The following is a 21,124-nucleotide window of genomic DNA, read 5'->3' on the forward strand; positions in this document are numbered from 1 at the left end:
TATATTTTTTTTTACCATATTAGACATAAATTTACTTTAGCAACAAGAGTATCCATACATTTTGCATTGGTTTATTCGGTTTTAAATTATATTGTAAACATTTGAGCAAGAGCCAATACTTCCGAATTACTTATGATGAATAAAATTGTACAAAGGATGTTACAACTAGTTATTGGAAGTGATATATGGAACGACATTAACAGAAAGAAAGGTGTTTTATTACAATTTAAGATATTATGTCCTACTCAGAAATTATTATTTAATTTGATTAAAAAAAAAAACTTTAATGCAATAAAGAGTGCTATAAATTCTGTAGAAATAACAAATTACAGTTTATTTATGTATTCCAGCATCCTAAACCATAATATAAATATAACCATAAATATGGAACATGACATCCTTATAACATTATAAATAACTGTTTTTCAAAATTGGATTTTAAGATTAGGCAATCATTGTCATAGACTCAGATGGTATTATATTTACGAAGGTTATTAATTACTTTAAGAGTTATTATTGTTACTTGTTCTTTATTTTGGTTTGGATGGAATCAGCTAATTATTGATTTTTTTCCCTCTTTTCCCTTACGTTTTTTTTTTTTTTTTTTTCAGGAAGTGGGTTTGAGAATTGTATAATTAAATTTGTGTTTGAGTAAATGTGTAACAATTACTCCTTGATAAAGATTCTGAAACACTTAAGGAGTTTGATGTAATTAAATTGATGAAGACTAATAAATATTGTATTATTATTATTACCCATATGGTGCGAAAAAGGCTGCCTTCTTGTACCAGCCAAAAAAAAATAATTCTGAGTTACGCTGAGAGAGAAAGAGAGAGAGAGAGAAAGAGAGAGAGAGAGAGCATATCATATGATTTCTTGATTGACATTTTCGTTTGTGGGAATACCAATGTGGGTATGGTTTTATTACTTTAATCGGCGTCCAAAAAATCCCACAATGCATTTGATAAGTTAATCCTTGTACTAATGATTTTTTAACTCACAACTGTGATTTATATTTTACATGTTTCTAGTTCCAGATGCTTCCACGTTCCTTTTGCATCCTTTTCGGAAACCGAAGCGGATTCGAACAGCTTTCTCGCCTTCGCAGCTGTTGAAATTAGAACACGCCTTTGAAAAAAATCACTACGTTGTTGGAGCAGAAAGGAAGCAGCTGGCTCAAAGTCTTAGTCTCACAGAGACCCAGGTGGGTAACTATTTCTGTAGGTATCCGAATGACTACACATCGTATTAAATGACCTCTCACTATGTTGATCAGAGCACTTGATCTACGACAAATATAAGTTTAATATTAAATACCTTTATCTTTAAAACGTAGTGTATAAAAACCTCTCTATTATCGCAAATGTGTTAAACGCATGCAGTGTGTCCCAAAAGCCTTAAGCAAAGTTAAAACAATGCTTCTATTATCGGTGACGCTATTTCGAGAAATAAAAGGAACACTTATGGCTCCAATTAATAACTGCTTTACAAGTTTCTGAAAAAAAATTAGGAGGAACGGAACAGTCCGCTCTGTGCAATTTGCGTTTCATTTTGCAATTTGCTGTGCAAAATTGTTTCACGAAAAACATACGGACAAAAAAAATGACCTTTGAGTCGTTTAAAAGGCAGACCCTTGCTCCTCTACAAATGAAACGCCTTGCGAAAACATTACTGCAGTGGTTGAAAGAAGATCCAGTAAATTTTTAAATTTTTAAAAAGTGAAATAAAAAACCCCGATCGGAATATAAATTTACAAGCGCTGTACTAAGCATTAAGTAATTGATATTCCAAACTTGGTTAGAGGAATGTTAACTTCTTATGACACATATGCTCCAAGCACTTTGTCTCATGCGCCACTGAAATAGCAGTTCGTCCGAGCTATGGATCTGATTAAGGAGGAAGGCTCCATTTGCGACAAAAAAAAAAAAAAAAAAGTGCACGATGGAAACCATTACCTACTGCCCAGTAGTTATAACGGCCGATGGATTGCTGTAACTGTTATTCGATGACTTTCGTCGAATAATAACAGTTACTTGCATAACTGCGTAAAAATACCGAAATCAAGAACAAAGAGGGTATAAAGAGGATAAAGTTGTTCAGTAACAGAATTAACCCTGATAGCAAAAATGCAGTACACTTAAAGATGGGATAAATTCTTTCTATTCAATTTCGATTCTTTCATCAATGGTGTGCCACTTTCCTTCGCCTGAACTCAAACAACAGCACGTTGCGACAAAGTTTTATGCCACTCAGACACAAAACACCTGATGGGACGATTCTTACTGTTATGGGGCCTAAATTTACGAAACACTGTCTCTCCAAAGAAACCATTCCAACTTAGCTCTTTCCACACAATGTAGGTTGTCACACTTTGTTTTTGATTAATGGAGTGTCTCTAGTAATAGAAGCAACATTTATTTATTTTATTAACCTAATACAACATCGCAGGTACATCAGAACACCTCGCAAGTGACGAGTCTCCATACACTGCACATTGCAGTGCCCGTCTGTCGCTGTGGAAGTGGAAATTCAAGGAAGAACTGGACAAACTTTTGGAGGGCAAGGATGGGTGAAACGGAAAGTTTTTTGCTTACTTTCTCACATCGTATGCCTCTATTAATGCTAATGTAACTCTCCTGTCTAGTATCGTGCATTTAGGTACTACTTTCCTATCAACAAGCGCAGGCCTGACGGTATCATAAACGCCAACTTAACGTCATCGCTAGGCATGTCTTCTGCCAAGAAGACCAAGACAGTTATGACGTCATAACTGCCTTTGTCTTTTGCTCAGGTCCCTTTATTCGAGTCCAACAACTTCTGCATACGATCTCGCAGGAACAGGGAGTCTCGCTGGAGCTGGCTGTGCCAAGGATCTTAAAGTCTTATTCTCTATATGAGCCCCAATTACTTACCTAGAAGTTTCCATCATAGAAACTTTATCAAAACCATCTATCAATTCCTAATGATTGCTCTTTACTCTCTATTGGGGAACTCATAATCAATTCATAATGATTGCTCTTTACTCTCTATTGGGGAACTCATAATCAATTCATAATGATTGCTCTTTACTCTCTATTGGGGAACTCATAATCAATTCATAATGATTGCTCTTTACTCTCTATTGAGGAAACTTGATCACCACCTTCTTAGGTGACAATTTCTTGGGCGCTTCTGGACATTTCTTCCCCAGCAGCCTCTTTTTATTTCTTCTTAAAAGGCGCAACCGCACCTTTGGCCCGCGTAATTTTCTTTTCACAGGTCTATTGGTCATGTGTTTGTGCGTTCACCTTAGTCTCCTTCGTCTCCCGAGACGGAGTTACTACCGGCTTCAGCTTTGTCTTTCCATTTGGAACCAGTCTGTTCATTTTTTTTATGACTTCTTAACTGACTCCCGCTCAATCGCAATGAGAGAGAATTCTTCTGCACTCTGAAAACTTTTCTGGTCATTTACGGCTCTGGCAGTGTCAATTTGACAATGGCAGAGCCGAGACATTTTTGGTTTCCTTCAAAAGTTGCTATTCTCTACTACTCATTCGCATGTCAGCCCCCTTTTCTGTCCAAAATCTTTTTCCTGAATTCTCGAAGGAGTCACACACTCTTGTATGACACCTTCACGAATCAGTCGCATTCTTCGGTGGAGCTCGAACGGACCTTTCTACAGCATTCGAAAGATGCGCCACAGGAATCATGTCCGGCGAACGGGGAGGCCATTCCATGGTGTTAAAATCTGCGAAATGCTGTTCGAACCATGTTCTTGTCACAACGGCTCTGTGGGGGTTGCGCATTATCCTGATGGAAGAGTCCATTGCCCTGTGAGTGCACGAGGACCATGAAAGGATACAGATGGTCTGCAAAGATGGACACATAACCTGGACCGTTTAGAGATGCGTCTAGACGTACCGGAGGTCCCAACGTGTGCCAGTCACGCCCCAGACCATTACCGGCCGTCCACCTGCCTTTTTGACATGACGAGTGCATAGCTTCGTGCGGTCCCGCCAGATACACCTTCTCCCGTCCGCTCGAAATAACTGAAAACGGGACTCATCGGAACAGGATACCCGTCTACAATTATTCAAGGTCCAGTGCCGATGTTCTTATGCCCAGATGAGGCATAGAGTCCTGTGTCGTGGTGTTAGCAATGGGACTCTGGTGGGTCGGCGGCTCCCATAATCTATTGCGGCTAATGATCGCCTGTGGTGTTGGTGGAGATGTTTCTGGCACCTCACTCGTTGAAGTCGGCGGTGATTTGTGCCACTGTCACTCACCGGTTGGCTGAACTAATGCGATACTGATGTCGACTGCCACGTTCATCCACTATCTTTTTCCGCCCACAGCACTGTCCACAATGAGATGTTTGAAAAGTTAATTACTTCTGCAACCAATTCACCAAACCTAGCCAACATAATAGCTCCCACCAACAGAGAAAACTCAATAAACCAACAACAATTCAAATCCAAACTCTCCGGACTAAAACAAATGAACAGGATGTTCCCCAATGCATCCCTTCACCTCATAAATTATCACAACATTGATTGTAAGAGGTTGTTCAACTCTGAAGCCTACAGGAGTCTCATTTCCAAACAAATTATGAGAAATACAAACAGCTGCCTACCTACAACCCAGTAACTACATCCGAGAGCCAAATGTGATGTTCTGCAATATATATTTTTGATCATTATAATTCATATTCGTTGTTAATGTATATATATAGAATATCCTATGTATTTTGTTTTATATATTTGTCTCCTTTGTACTGACTTTTATGCCCCTAGCCTGGTGCTGTGATGGGCTTGCTGTAGTTGCAATAAATGAAAATTTATTTATTTATTATTTATTTATGTTATTCCGAAAATGGCATTCCCGATACACTCTGCTGTCGAACGGGAATAGTGCACTTTCCCTACCTTCTCGGCGATAGAGTGACGACCGGGCTAGCCGGGTGGGTAAAGTGGCTGTCTGGCAACCCAAAGGTAGCGGGTTCGAATCCCGCCTCGGGCTTGTATCAGAGTAGAAAATTCAAAAACCTTGGGAGGTGCAATGTGGCCACAGAAGCCGATGCGCTAATAACTAACAAAAAAAAAAAAAAAAAAAGATAGTGACCGTGCATCGGGCACCCACTACTATCGCTCTTTCAAAGTCGGTTAACTCACGACGTTTGTCCATATTGACATCGAATTAACGTCTACGTGAATGCAGTGAACCTATATGCCTGCCAAGCGGTGGGCTCGTCCACTAGCGAGGGGGGAGACAGCATCACGTTGAGCAGGAACCTGGTATTCCATGAATTCCGTCCTTTCAGTGTACTTCAGTAGGATGTCTCATATTTTCCCTATGTACCTGCAGTGTCCTGTATGACTATTCGGGACGAAGACAAATTTACCCTGTGATAACTTTTTAACACTGGTTGAAATAGTGTTTAAACGTCATCAGCTGCCTTAGAATTTCGCTATAGGGCGCCGTAGCCAAGTGGTCAGCGCAGGGTGCATAAGTATGCGTGCCTTGAGTGACCGGGGTTCAAATCCGTGACTGCCAAATACAGTGCTGTTTCTTGTATTCTCTCTATCTTGTGAACTCCTGTGACCGTGTGGTCGTCCCGGTGTATAAATCGAAAATTTATTTATTTAAAATATAAATATTGCGCGCGCAAGACAGAACAGTATATCTTTGCGCACAGAATCACGTGACCGTGGCTTCATTAAATTCACGCAAAGTAGTACTGCAGGAAAACCTTTCATTTACGCAAATCAAAGCACGTCCATCCAATTTCTTACTCTCTTCTGGTGTCAGAGGGAGCAGATAGAGCCAACATGGAACACTGTGTCTTTCTAGACAGCCTATCAAGTGTTAATGTTCACATCAGTCTTGGCATATCCTAGCCTAGACAACTGGATCCGCCGCTGGTGATGTAATTCACCGTGTGTTACGCATACTGATTGCGAGATGTTAACGGGTCAGATAGAGGCATTAGGCCAGCCACACGGATAAATAACCCTCTCTATTAGGAAATCTTAGACATCTAGTGTCATTCTTATGTATGGTGGTACCAGTTTTGTACTGCGACCCTGTGTTTAGAGATTTGTGACAACGTTCAAATTGGCGTTATTCTCTCCATTTGGGTGAATGATCTCGTCCAGGGAGCTTCGTCTATTTAGGTTTATCCAACATAAATTATTTCCCGCGGAGTTAAACGTGTTATGAAAAACTGAGAAATCCGCTAACATTATAGCTTGGGAGGTTCGAAAAGGTCAACGAATACAATGCTCTTCAGAGGGACTTTGGGGTTGTAGTTGCTTTATACACAATTATCAGTGCAGCGAATCGTCTGTAAAATGAAATTAAAACTATTTTTCAGCTAATATCCTGCCAAGAGGCTAAATAATTTATTTATAGCGAGTAATACTTTTTTTAATTCGATTAATGACAATTAGGTTAGTTATGAAATGAGTAAACGAGAGAAATTATTTTACACACTGAGCCAGCAGACTGATAGCACCAAGCGAAAATGGGGGGAATAAAATTGAAGCCAACCTACCAATCTGAGAAATTCTCCGGTTTAATTTAATATGATCCTTTTTCAAGGAACAAAAACAGAAAAGGAGACAGCATAACAGTAAATCGGGCACAATAGTCCACTTTATAAAAAGGATAGAAATGATGCACCAATTATTAAAAAAAAAAATAAATAAATACACCATAGTTAGCTTATAAAAATAAACTACAATCATAGTGTAAAGGCATCGATTTAATTGTATTAATAATTGTATTATTTAACGAGTTAACCATGTATTGCACTACCTCGAATAAGCTACGTTTCACTAATAGAGAAGACTATTTTTACTTTATTCTCAGTGGGCACCGTTTGGGTGGTGGTGCCAAACAAAACTTGAAACGGCGTAGTCTGGGTGGTGGTGGTGGTGGCCACCGAGAATAAGTAACAGCAGTCTTCTCTATTAGTGAAGCGTTGCTTATTCGAGGTAGTGCAATGCATGGTAACCCGTTGTGAAGGATGAGCACAATACGAGATACAATTAAATCGATGCCTTTACACTACGATCGTAGTTTATTTGTATGAGCTAACTATAAAATAAATATTTACACCGACATTGCATAGTTATTTCATGCTCATATCGTATTATGCCTTGTGCATTTACATTATTATTACGTGAAGGAAGAGCGCAATATGAGATACTGAGCCTCCTACAACAACTAGCATCGTAGTTTCTGAAGAGTTATGTATGGTGTATCTACACCGATATTATATAGATATTAAACTCTTAACGTATTATGCCTTATGCATTTAGTTATTTTTAATTATTATTACGGTATGATTTAATGAAATTTGTTTGAAGACTTGAACACCTGTTTTTAATAAGCTCAAATATAAATTTTCATAAAAAGCCAGACAATTAGAGGTTATATTATTACATGCGCACGAAAGAGAGAGAGAGAGAAAAAAAAAGAAAAAAAAAAAAAAAAGCAATAATAGTATCCCTATTTACATTTAGGATGATTCAATAATTCTCGAAAGGCCCAAATGTAAAATTTTATGAAAATCCGTTCACTATGAGCCGAGTTGTACATTCAGGCTGAAGAAAATAATGAAAAAAAAACAGGCTTTTTATGTTTTTAAGCGCGTTAACGAATATGCGTAATGTGCCTATTGTATTCCGCACACCCGTCTGACTCTCCGTCGATGGATTTTCGTAAAATTCTATATTTCGCTCTTTATAAATATTAATTGATCCTTTCCAAATTTCATTAAACTGGGACCAATAGAAATCCCGCAATTATTGTTTACTTTTTATATATATAACACGTGGGCCATCTAGATGCCGTATATTGTAGCTTACGCACCGGACATTGTTTTCTGCCATGCGCTGGTTAAAGGAATGAATGGGCAATGTGACGGATGCGCAGAAACGAAATGATCTCTGTTCGTGCATGAATTACTATTTACTAACGGGCATTAACTTATTGATTATAAAGTAAAATTTAGTCAAAATAATGCGAAAATTTCTACTTCTGTATATTAGAAAAGTGCAGCATACTTTACGCAAATGAATCGTTCTTTTGAAATAATTTTCAGCGCTATATAATATCGTTATAATTTTCATTAGGCACAACGAAGTGATTCACGCTCTCGAGAAGTTCGTTGCGAGGAGATTTCGGTGTATTAAACTGTATAAAGCGTAAATAAGCGATTACAAACACAATTTACAGTGATTACTGTAAATTGCTATTTACAGTAATCACTCCCAAACGTTTTCTACTTGTATCCGAAAATTGTATAGTGCTCGTTTTTTAATGTATTCAATCTGGTCTCTTAAAACCGCCTTTCTTAGGTCAAGTGGGCTGGTTCAGTGGGCAGTACAGAGGAAGGTGATTTGTTTAGGTGCAGGTCGCTCGGAAACTATGCTAACTGGAGTCACACTTGCAATTAAAAGATATATTTCACGGCAAAATTAAAGTGACTGTCATTGAACTAAATGAGTTTTTTTTCTAATCTCTCGGAACACCAAAGTGCCGCAACGCAGTAGTTAGTCAACACATATAGCGTTGTGTGTGTGTGCGAGCTAGTAGCCCTCTCTATAGACTCATGTTTTTGACTAACGTTTGCATTTTTCAAAGACATATTTTTCGAAATTTCTGTTTTGGAAATTACTGAGTTTCTCATATCAAATGAAGATGCATCTAGGGAGCTTAGCGCTTGTATTTTGTTTGACGTATTGCATATTTTTCTATTAACCTTCGCCTTGTTCGCTTCTTTTTTTTTCATGATTTATGAAAAATGAAAAATGAAGTTTATTATAGTTTTTTCATATATTTTATTGACAAATTGATTGTTTTTCCCTTAATTCTATATGCATTTTATATGCCTCTTTCTTGAAAAGCGCGGTACGTTTCAGGAACATACAAAGGATTACGTACTTTATATGTGTATCTCCCCCGGTTGGCAAAGGATTACTTTGTAATGCATTAATATTAATATTAGCATCAGTAGGGGCAAATGATGCATGAACCTTGCTTTCAGCAAAACAGCATCAACCAAAAAAAAATCTCTTTTTATATATTTTTACCTCCAGTATTTGTCCAGGTCATCCTTGAATTACTTTTATTTTTACTTACAAAAGATTACTTTATAATATATGTGCGTAGTCTGAGCAAGAGAGAGAGAGAGAGAGAGAGAGAGAGAGAGAGAGAGAGAGAGAGAGAGAGAGAGAGAGAGAATCCTGTCAGTATTGAGCTCAATCTATTCAAGGTCTTCATTTCAGAACACTTCATTCAGATCACCTCGCGGATGCTTAGTCTGCGAGGTGATCGCAGACGCCGCAATTTGCAGAATTGAAACCGTCCTCGGTAAGAGCCCCTTTTTTCTTCTCACCAGTCCTATTGCCTTTTTCTGTACCTGTTTCTGATGCTCTAAATCCTTCATAAAATGAGGCCTCAAGTCTTGTATGCACTCAAACTATGGCCTGACCATTGCGTTATATAAGGGGATAATCACCTACTTATCCCTGATAGAAACGTATTGAATGTCATTGACATTTCTTGAGTTTCCAAAAAAAGACCCAATGAGCTGTCTTGGCAGCCTGCCTGCACAGCTCAGAGAACTTCATATCTGACTGCACAATTTATATCTGTAAAATACCCATATGCAGTAGCTTGCAGTATGAAATAAGATAAGATAGCCATAGCCATAATTCTGTACTGGGTTATGTTAGCAACAGCATTAGTAGCGGCGTATGACTCAAGAAAACATGAATAAACAGCATCAGTCAAAAAAAAAAAAAAAAAAACACTTTCAACTTCACTCCATTCCCTCCAATAGTTTAAAAAAATATATAAGAGCTTACCTCATTCGGATTCGTAGGATACCTTCAATACGACACTCTCCAGGTATAACCGACTGAATAGTTTTAATGCATTCTTCCACTCATTGCTCATGAATGAATTCACTCATTGGGATTGCAGATGTTAGGCCCCAACCCGATCCGAAACATATAAAAATTATCTGCCCTCTGTATGACAATGTCGTTATTCTCGGGCAGCTTCCGTAAATCCATAATTTCATTTCTATTTAATGGCGGTAACCGCGCAATTTTCGAGTTGTTCACCGCTTGGTTGACTTGTTGAACCAATAAGGCTTTTTGCTTCGTAACAAGATTAAGAAATATTTACATCCAAATGATTGTGCGGTAGATACACCATAGTTTACCCATAAATTTGAACTACGTATGTTGTGTAAAAAGCATCGTTTTAATTGTATCTCATGTTGTGGGTGCCTTCACAACGAGATAGCTGGTACTGCATAGCTGGTTTTAATGCATTCTTCTCATTGCTCATGAATGATTCCACTCGCTGGGATCGCAGTAGCAGCTATCTCGTTGTAAAAGCACCCACAATATGAGATGCTATTAAAATGATGCCTTTTACACTATATACGTAGTTGAAATTTATGGGTAAAGTATGGTGGATCTACACCGATATTACATAGTTAATTACCTAAACCCATAAGAAATTATGCCTTGTGTATTTCATCTTCTAATACATTATTATGTATACCATTTGGCATCTCTCATATTGTGGAAATAACTTCGCAACTGTGATGGCATTACCACAGTACCTGCCCACCCACTGATGATAGGACAATAGCTTTGGCATCATTCGGGCACCCACCGAAGAAGGGCCAAATAGCCCTGAAACGGCAGGCGAGCCTGATGATGTCCGGGGTTTCCAAAAATAGGTAACAACAGCCTTCTCCACTGGGGAAGCATTGCCTATTCGAGAAGTTTGAGTGGTGTGAGTTGAAGGAGTTAGTGTCCCTTTCATTCTTCTACACCGTTTCTCTTCTACTATTACTTTCCCTCTACCTTTTTGCTTTTCTAAGTCTAATAGGGACAACTGGATAGTCGAGTTATTATCTCACACAAATACAAAATAGCCTTGACACGGTCACCACGGGGGAGCCTGATATTCGCGGAATTTCCGAGAATAGGTAACAACAGTTTTCTCTACTGGGGAAGCGTTGCTTATTTGAGTTGAAGGAGTTACTGGCCCTTTCATCCTTCTACACCGTTTCTTTTCTTCTTCCACTCTTACTATAACTTTCCCGCTACATTTTGCTTTTCTAAGTCTAAAGGAACAAGTGGATAGTACAGTTATTATCCCCCACATATTCAAAAAAGCTTCGAAACGATCGTCTGGGTGGTGGTATCCTCTGAAAATAAATAACAGTAGTCTGCTATCCTAGAGAAGCGTTATTTATTTGAAGTAGTGCAATACCGCTATCTCGTTGTGAAGGCACCCACAATATGAGATACTATTAAGAAAGAAAAATATAGATTAGGTGAATAAAAATAGTTTGATCCATCAAGCTTGACTACATTGTCGAAAACCAAAAAGAATAAATCACAGTTGCTATGGGGTTTGACGCATTAAATGACTTAAATGAATAAAGTAAATTAATGAAAAAAAAAAGAATTATTTCTTAAGAAAAAGAATGAATAATCAGGACCCCTAAGAGTCAAAAGTTATCTGCTAAAAAAGATTAGACATAAAAATCTAAGGAATCTAAAAAACTTTTCGCCAGACTAGGATTGAATTGACTGTTGTTACCGGTTTTAGTTGGTTGTTAATTTCTTATTTGATATTAGGCATTGTGCCTCATTAGTTAAGCTGAGCATGTCAAGGATTTTTTTTTTTTTTTTCATTAAACTTTATTGTTGAGAGCAGTCGATTCTGAGCATTACGATCCACGACTGAATCGAACTCATGAAACGCAGCTCCACTTCCTTACACTTTGTTGTCTGGACGGTGCAGTCTAGCGAGTTAGCATGGCCTGTACTAAATTTGTAATTAGGAGCCCATATTCTTAATAGGCTCCTTAAATTGTGCGCCATTATTGGTTCTCTGCTCAGCTTGTATTTTAATAGGGAACTCAAATTTTTTTGAGACAGCATGCGACCACTCGTCCAAGAACGTCGAATTCGGTCACTGAGTAATAAAAGTCCATTTAGACTGTTCTCGTGCCTAAGGAAGCAGTAATATTAGTACACTGTTCAACAAAATTAAGAGAACAAAATGTTTTTCATGAATATTTTATTATGAACAGTGTCGCCAAAAGCTAATATTTGATATTATAGGCATCCTGATAGGTAAATTCCGAGTACCCAAATCGATCAACCAACTTACATTATACAAATTACGCATGCCTATAAAAACATGGGATCTACGCTGGTTGAAGAATTAAATTTGTTGCCACAGAACCTTATAGCCACCCTTATATTGAAAACAGTTCACCACTATCAGGCCTGTTTACCTGTTGATGGTGATCATACGCCGTACTGATGTCCTATGACCTAATTTTCGAGCATCTTGTATCGACTTCTGTATTGTGATTAGAATTTTGGTAATTAGAAATCTTTATTGCAATAATAATGATAATAATACAATTCGATACTTTGCAATATTGCACTTCACGGCCACCAGGCCAGGTTAACAGTAACAATACAATATAATAATAAATAGAGCACATTGCAAAAATCAAAGTACAAAAATCAAAGACTCTCGATTTTCCGGGATAGATGGTAAAAAACAAATCCCGGATAATCGATTTCCCGGTTAATCCAAAAATACAGAAGCCCCCGACAACGTAAGAGGTTCCAGGAATTCTTACTTCGTAAAGTTTTACGTAACTCGGGAATGCCTAATAACATATTGCTACTATGTTATTATTATTGACAAATCTGAATTCAGCGATTATCAGTTTAATTTTCTGATCCAAATCGATCTCTTTACTTTTCTTGGTAGATTTACTAGTTCTCTTAGTCAGCACCATGATAACGGTCAATATGAAATTTTCTGTAAAGAACTTCACAGGGTTAAGGCGGAAACCCACTATTATCACCCCGCTCGAGCTCACATTTTGCTAAAGCACATTTCAGGAGTTCACTACCATAAAGCAATAAAACAATTTTCGCCTGGCAACCCAAAGGTCGCGGGTTCGATTCCCGCCTCGGGCTTGGATCAATGTACTGCAAAAACCTTGGGAGGTGCATTATGGCCACAGAAGCCTATGCGCCAACAACTACCAAAAAAAAAAAAAAAACAATTTGCACTTTTCGTGTTATTGGGCTTTTCTGTTCGTGCATCTAATTATAAACGGGTAATAAACTCGACCTTATTGCATTTGCCAAAATACCAATAGCTGGAATTCTATGGGTTTTTACGTTATTATAAGAAATAATTTTCTGTTTATACTCTGGCACGACAACCAAGCCAGTAGAGTTGACAATGAATCCTCAATACAAATATTTATCGTATTTAGTAGTCACGGCCTTGAACGCCGGTCTACGCAAGGAACGCGTGCTATGCACTCTCGCTCCTGACCATGGGCTACGTGTGTCCCTTTCCCTGAAATCTTCAGTCATATAAAAAAAAAAAAAAAAAAAACATAAATAAATTGTAAGAATCTTCTCTTCTTTCCTATTTTTTTTGCTTGTTACTCCGTGTCTCACTTGTGCAATTTGTGCGGGCCGTGATCGTCGTTAATGATTGCTTATTTTATTTATTTATTATTTTTGTTTGTTTTAACTTTTACAATACTAAAAAATATTAGTAAAATAATAAGAGGAGTTTACCTCAATATAGTGCGTAGAACACTTCCGTATGATACCCTCCAGAAATGGAGGGTATCATACGGAAGTGTTCTACGCACTATATTGAAGTAAACTCCTCTTATTATTTTACTAATATTATTATCAACGTAGAACATATTGAGTAGTACAGCTCTGATTCATACTATCTAATACTAAAAAAAAAAAAAAAAAAATTTCGTAAATCTGTAGTTGCGTAAGTCGGGGACTTATTGTATTGGAAAATGTTCAGCAGCTTACGTAAAAAAAATATGGCGATAGATAGAAAACTTACCACGCACTACTCGCGTGTCCAAATTCGATGCTTCCCTTTATTTTTTGCGATGTCGATTTTAATCTAGGTAACCGCGGAATTTTCAAGTTGTTCACCACTTGGTTGACTTGTTGAACCAATAAGTCTTTTTGTGGGATATCTCTGAGACAAAACTCAAAATCTATCACAAATTCTTCTTAGGCAGTATACGCGGCGGTAAATTAAAATTTAACCCTTTCGCTAAGAGGCATGCTCGGATAATTCGTATTTAACGGTATAATATCGGTGTAGATACACCATAGTTTACCCATAAATTTTAACTACGTATGTAGTGTAAAAGGCATCGTTTTAATTAAAAACAAAAATAAACAGCAATTTGTACTTCTTTATAGAATCGCGCCTAAACCTAGTTTGTTTGCATTTTGGTATACAAGTTGAAACGGACGCTACCTTAAAGTTATTGAGCGGAAGCTCATATTTTACGGTATACAGGTTCTCTCAGTATTGTCCCTAAATGACGACATTTTTCAGTAATAAACATGTCTGATTGCAATATGTTCTATAATCAATCTCTTTACTTTTGTAGGTGAAGGTGTGGTTCCAGAACAGACGAACCAAGCACAAAAGGCAGAAACAGGAAGACGAGCACAGTGGACAAGAAGGAGATCAGATGTCCTCACAAGGTTCTACTCGTTCTTTACCAGATGAAGATTCTCAACCTTTCGGTTCCAATTCTCCTGTGTCACTGAGTGATGCCCTGCTGACAGAAACGGAGTCTTTGGCCACAGAGGCTGTTGGCGAAATTTCGTGATGAATCTTCCTACTGTTCTCTTTATCTATCCTACCTTTGTGTGCCTTTGTGAACGCGTGCCTTCTACTTCCTTCATCATTTTGCAACAATAAGGGACATATGACCAAGAAGGGAAGGGGAGGGGAGCAATGAACACTTTGAGAAAAGAAGAGTTTACCATATACACTTTGTATATAAATTACTTTTATAAATATATGCAGCCTTGTTTTGTGTTAAGTAATATTTTGTTGACTATTATTATTAGAAGGCAGTTGTATTAACGTAGTTTCTCCAGTGATGGCAGTTATTCATTAAAAATATCACTGGAAAACTACAGAATCATATCACGCCATTCTGTGCCTTTGTTTCCGTCCAATAAAAGTGTCCATATTTAACATAGTCTACACTGAGGTCTTAATAGAATTACATGAATCTATGTTAATAACATTCCTCAGCATTTTCTGATGAGTTTGAATGAAGTATATCATAAGGAATAAGATTAAAAAGTCAAAAATAATAATGATAAAACCTCACTTTTTTAAGACGTACACACCGCATAAAACATCGTCAAGCAAAAATATAAGATCGATATTATAGTTAGAGCACAGAAGAATCTGTCGACAATGCGACAGATTCTTCTGTGCTCTGAAGCATTGCTTCGGACAACGTAAGGCCTAGATGCAGATAATGCAGATACCTGAAACACATTATGGATGCCAGCCAAACATAGACAGGTTATCCTAGAAATTCTCATGTGTTCTACCATTAACTATTAGCCATTTTGCTCGTTGTGGTTCAAACCCAAGTTAAATTTTTAAGTGTCCCTGTTTCTTCAACTAGTGTGGTTGCCTACCAGGAGAGTACCTAGTTGTTAAGTAGATCGACGTCACGTCCCTATCTTGGAAAAAAACATCTCTGTGTTGCTCACCGGTTTGACGACATACGAGCTTGACAAACTGGTACATCTGGTTGGGTTGGAATTGGCTCGATAATCAATGAACCGATACGACCCCGTCGACCTGTCTAAGTTTACTCCTCTTTTACGTTGTTTGTATTTCAGATGAGCATACCACAGTTTTTAAATTTAAGAAATATTCGCTATATCCTTTATTTTAATAAGATATTTTATGTTAACTTTTATTTCCGTATGCAAACAAGTAAAACGTCACGACTGCCACTTTGTAAAACCCTAGCTTTTCGATTCCGGCCCGGGATGGGATATATATATATATATATAGTTAACAATTAATATTCCAACTTGCGCACATAATTGGTGATATCTTTTATTTTTTAAACTATTTCTATGTAAACTTCATTTAAACTCAGCAGAAAATACCGATAAGTTACTATTTAAAGCATTGCTGAATCATTTAATTCATATCAGAAATTTCTGTAACTGCTGTTATCACGAAGAGATGAAACCATTAAATAAAAATGTGAAAGAAGTACACGCATTACTGGAATTAATTTTTCATTAAAAAGATGGAACCAATGTTGAGTTTATCTATTCCCATTTACTTAACTACATATAACACGTAAACCCCTTAGCGTCTTGCTGTGAAGAGATGAATAAATAATGTACAAGATGTACATCTTGTACATTGCTTAATCATTCATTTATTGAAAACAGGGATATTTAAACCACTAGGAACACCTACCTAATTACTTGGCTGAGCCAGCTTTCAGCACATCACAGCGCAGCCTGGATATAGTGAACGTGGTGTATTTGTTAGGTGGTTCCTGTGGTTTCCCACAAATCCGTTTTAAATAATCTGTGATGATGCTCAACTTTGCAAAGCCAGTCGGTGTGGGTTATGTGAGTCGTGTGTTGTTTATGTTGTTCTACTAGTCTCTTAGTTACCACGAAGCACGATCAACAGGAAAGGATCTCGCAGCATCCGTCCACGACACGGAAGGACGAACCAGGGATAGCATAAAAAAGCCTGTCGGGCTGCCTGCACTCTTGCAATAGCGAGAGTGAAGGGAGCCAACAGAAAGGTGCATTTTACAGGACAGATGAAGGCAGGGGATGCATATGGATGCAGCAGAGCGGAAGCCACCTCCAAGGCGAAAAAGAGAGGAAAATGTTTAGTGCAACGGGCTATTCCTAGAGAAGTGCATGGGATGGGGACGGAAAGCAACAGTGCGGAAACGTGAATACAAGTCCTTCTCCGAGGAATCATCTTGCAATTTGGGATATCTGTTGAATTTGACTATGGAAGACTTGATTCGTTTTTGCAGGAGACTTTTCTCGTGAAATGATCAGGGTGGTGCAGCAGAGTAGAGTAGACGTCGACCGTCAGAAGGGCTTCAAAACCCATCAGGGTATTCCCTGGTTATCTGGAAGAGTGAGTATGATAGTGCTTTCAGATCCGTGCCGTATTTACTACGACGAGGATGTCCAGTCGGGTATTCAATCAGTTCTGGTTGTGGCAGGTGATGAGGGAAGAGCAGATGCAAGGAGAGGCAGAGGGGTTTCAGGAACGTTTGGCCTTGATGTCACATTTGTAGTAGAAGACGTGGAGAGATTATACCAGCGCCTCTTGAAGACTGCAGAGGCATACCTGCTAAAAGCTATGAACGCTACTTTTGAATTTAACGGGTTGCTCTCCAGACTGAGTGTGGTTAAATCCAGTAACAGTTGATTACGAAGATTCAGATAGATTTTACACGAGTGCATTACGTGGTGCCAGTCCTTCAGTTCTCCACAAACACAATGGGCATCGTTTACAAGCCCAAAGTCCTGAAGTCGCTTTTTGACTGACCCATGTCCTGTCAGAAGAAAGGTAGTCTGTACAGTAGGGAAGTACCAGTGGAGCCTTTGTTTGTTGAGGTAGGAGACACTAGGTAGAAATAGCTTGGTAATACTGTCTTTGGTGGAACCATACCAACGGATTTGATAGAGGATTTGCTATTTCCTGCCAAAGACCCCGGAGTTTTAATTTTGGATCTACATCGACAAGAGTTTTTATCCCGAGGACATGGACATGGACTTGTGTTTATGTAAGGGGGGCTCCTAGAACGTCAGTTCAACTCCGCCTCGTATCTCTGTGAAGAACAGTATCACTACAAATGGGCCAGATATGTGTGTGACGTCGGTTTGTGTGTTTTATGTGTGTAAAAAAAAAAAAAAAAAAAAATATATATATATATATATATACCTTCTCTGGGGCCCACTCCAGAGGGAAAAAAAAAAAAAAAAAAAAAAGAAAAAGAAACCCGAAAGGAAGAGAAAGAAATGAATAAAAATAATTAACTAAGATAACAAAAAAAAAAAATAAAATAAAAAAAAAATAATAATAATAAAATAAAATAAAATAATAAAAAAATAATAAATATAATAAAATAAAATAAATAAATAAATATATATATATACTAAGTATATATATATATATATTGGTTTTTAGCATATATACGCAAACATACATACATACATATATATATATATATATATACCAAAAGGCGAATGGGCAAAAACCAAGGGGGGGGGGAAACAGAGATAAAGAAAAGAAGAGTAGATCTTCCAGTTGTGCAACCATTAAGAACGGCAGCATAAAAACACTTCGGTGCCTCCAGCCAGATGGATTTGATCAACCTCGTATCACTGAAATCATACTTTTCCTTAGTTCAAACACTTCTTTAGCAAATACCTGGAGCATCTGAAACCTACTAGAGTCTCTTAAAAATATAGCTTCTTCTCCTGGAGCTATATTCTCAAGAATTTCACGTATCGCTGTCCTGGCATTGTCATATATTCGACAATCATATAGTATGTGCCGCCAGCCTTCCCTGGCCCCGCAAAAACAAAGGTCCGTGTTACTTAGTCCTAATGCATATAATTTCTCATTCATTGACCCGTGCCCTGTTAACAAAAATGACGACTGTAAACTAGGTGTAAACCAATTGCGAACCTTTTTATCATTCAGAAAAGTCACGTTCGGGATAAACAAGTTGGTCACTCTTCCAGTAAGTATGGTATCCCATCTTGTCTGCCATAAATTGATTATTTCATTCATACATCTTTTCTTTTCAGAGCGAATATTTATCTCTATATACAGTCAGAGCGAATATTTATCTCTATACCAAAAAGATCTGTAGGAATTTCCCTCTTAATACGGTAGCAAAAACCACGATACAACAAATGTAGATCCAAGGTTAGCGCTCCGGCCAACACCTGGAGCGTGGCAATGGACACCGTTCTGCACACTCTTACAATACCAAGAAGCATGATGCGTTGTATGGAATTTAGTTTAGCCCGAAACGTATTAAGTATATATATATTATAATAAATATAGAAATATATATATATATTTAAGCATATATTTTAACTCTATGGAATCAGGCTCCTGCAGCGTACGTAGTTATAGGAAGGAATACTGCCTTGTAATACAGAAACAGTGTTTTATGTGATAGGACCGAGTCAGACTTTGAAATTCCAATGATAGCACCAGAAAATTTCCTGATTTTATTGCTTAAATATAATAAGTGCCGGTGAAATGATAACTTACTGTCCACAATAATTCCCAGGTATTTGGTATCAAGGACCATAGGTAACTGTACATCATTCAACTTGATCTGAGGAGGTCGATTTATATCTAAAGCTGTTTTTAAATAACATCATTTTAGTTCTGTAAGAACTAATAAGCAAGCTTAAAGCTTTGAGCCCAAGAACTTAAGTCTGTCAGCACTCTGTTCTAAGAGTGAGCGAGATCGTCCTGCAATTATAATTGTCAGATCATCTGCAAATGCCAGCACCTTACAATTAGGGAATGTGCGAACCAACCAATTCTGTAAGACTTCCAAATAAGGGGTCCCTTGAGGACACCCTCTCATAACCTGTTTTCGCAGCTCAAAGTGCTTGGACTTCACTAGCACATATCTATTTGAAAAGTAACTGTTGAAAAGCATATATAATTCCTTGGAACAATCAGCGTTTATTAACTGAGCCACCGCTGCCTCCCACCAAACGGTATCAAATGCCCCTTCGAAATCCACGTAGATTGCTAATTCATATTTGGATGTAGAATTCTCAATATGCGTTTGAAATGCCACTAGACAATCTTCACAGGATTTCCCAGGAGTGAACCCATATTGCTGAGGCGATATCATATCCTGCTGAACTAGCAGGTCGGTTACCCGTAATGCCATTAACCTTTCAAGATCCCCGAGGAATTCAGCTTTTCCCAAACTGCGGTCCGCGGACCCCTGGTGGTCCGTAGACCAGTTCCAAGGGGTCCGCGAAATGGTGGTCTACCATATATATATATATATATATATATATATATATAGTGTTTATTTAATATTTAAAGTTTATAATGATAGAATTGTATGGCATGGATTTTGTCATGTGTGCAACATATATATAACCATAGAAATTAGAATAGGAATTAAAAATAAAAATAATGGCAACACCATGGTAAGACAAGTGCGAAAATAACCAAAATTAAACATAACGATAAACCAGCAGGAAGGGAAGAGAGGGGTAACAGGAGTAAAAATATTGCAGCAGAAACTCTCTAAGATAATTTAGAGAGTTATAAAACATATGCATATGTTTTACAGGGGTCCGCAAAGTTTTTTTGATTTTTGAAAAGGTCCGTAGATCTCAGCAGTTTGGGAACCACTGATCTAGGGTAACACCTAAATATTTGCATGAACGTTGATTCTTGAGTACCTGTCCTTTATACCGAATATACCGTTTATACCGTTGGTCTGTTGATGTCAAGATGTAAGTCTGCGCGGGTAGCGAAGTGATATCGCCACCGTCCTCCCCACACCGAGTGCGAAAGGCGCGGGTTCGAATCCCATCGATGACGCGAGGAACTTTAATGGGCTTTTTTCTTAATCCCTAGCTGAGTTAGTCGATCTCAGGTATAGATAGCAAGGTTAGATAAACAAGGATAGCAAGATGAATTTAATTATTCGGGTGGCCTAAAAATAATAATACTTTTAGTTCGGGTTCAGATGTCAAGACATCCTTCGAGAAGTAGGGTTCTGCTTTTATCTGTAGTGATTTCTAGCTTATTTTCTTCAGCCCAAACCGACAGGACATTGAAGACGATGTTGGCTCTGGTCTCAATAGCCGCACACGTATAAGTCTTCACGACGATAACTAGGTCATCTGCATACGGGGGGCTGTGTTGTATCGTCGAAGTCCTGCAAGAGCCATTCATCCAGAATCATATTCCAAAAGCTGGCCCCAGAACCCAGCCCTGGGGGCACCATCAGGTAAATTGGCGGATGATATTATGAAATTTTGTTTTGATGGCAAATTTTATTTTAGAGAAATAGTCTGTAAGCTTTTTAAAGATGTTGAAGGAGCAGCCAGATACTCTGGCTCGCCGCATGAACTCTAGCCACCAGACGGTGTCAAAAGCTCCATTAAAATCTATAAAATGTGCCAGTACGTAACGGGCATCACCATTC

General features: G+C 38.0%; 1 protein-coding gene across 1 annotated transcript in view; it reads left to right on the forward strand.

Annotated features, from left to right (window-relative positions):
- LOC150076610 (homeobox protein EMX1-like) overlaps positions 1-14,719 on the forward strand; it is a 381,825-nt gene extending 367,106 nt beyond the window's left edge. The window contains exons 2-3 of the mRNA XM_090387390.1: positions 1,032-1,204; positions 14,495-14,719. Of these exons, the coding sequence (XP_090243516.1) occupies positions 1,032-1,204; positions 14,495-14,719 (398 nt within the window). The remainder of the gene's footprint in view (positions 1-1,031; positions 1,205-14,494) is intronic.
- Positions 14,720-21,124: the final 6,405 nt, after the last annotated feature.

Source organism: Mastigoproctus giganteus, chromosome 13 (genome assembly GCF_048544385.1).
Source record: "Mastigoproctus giganteus isolate SK-2022 chromosome 13, ASM4854438v1, whole genome shotgun sequence".
In the NCBI taxonomy this organism is placed as follows: Eukaryota; Metazoa; Arthropoda; class Arachnida; order Uropygi; family Thelyphonidae; genus Mastigoproctus; species Mastigoproctus giganteus.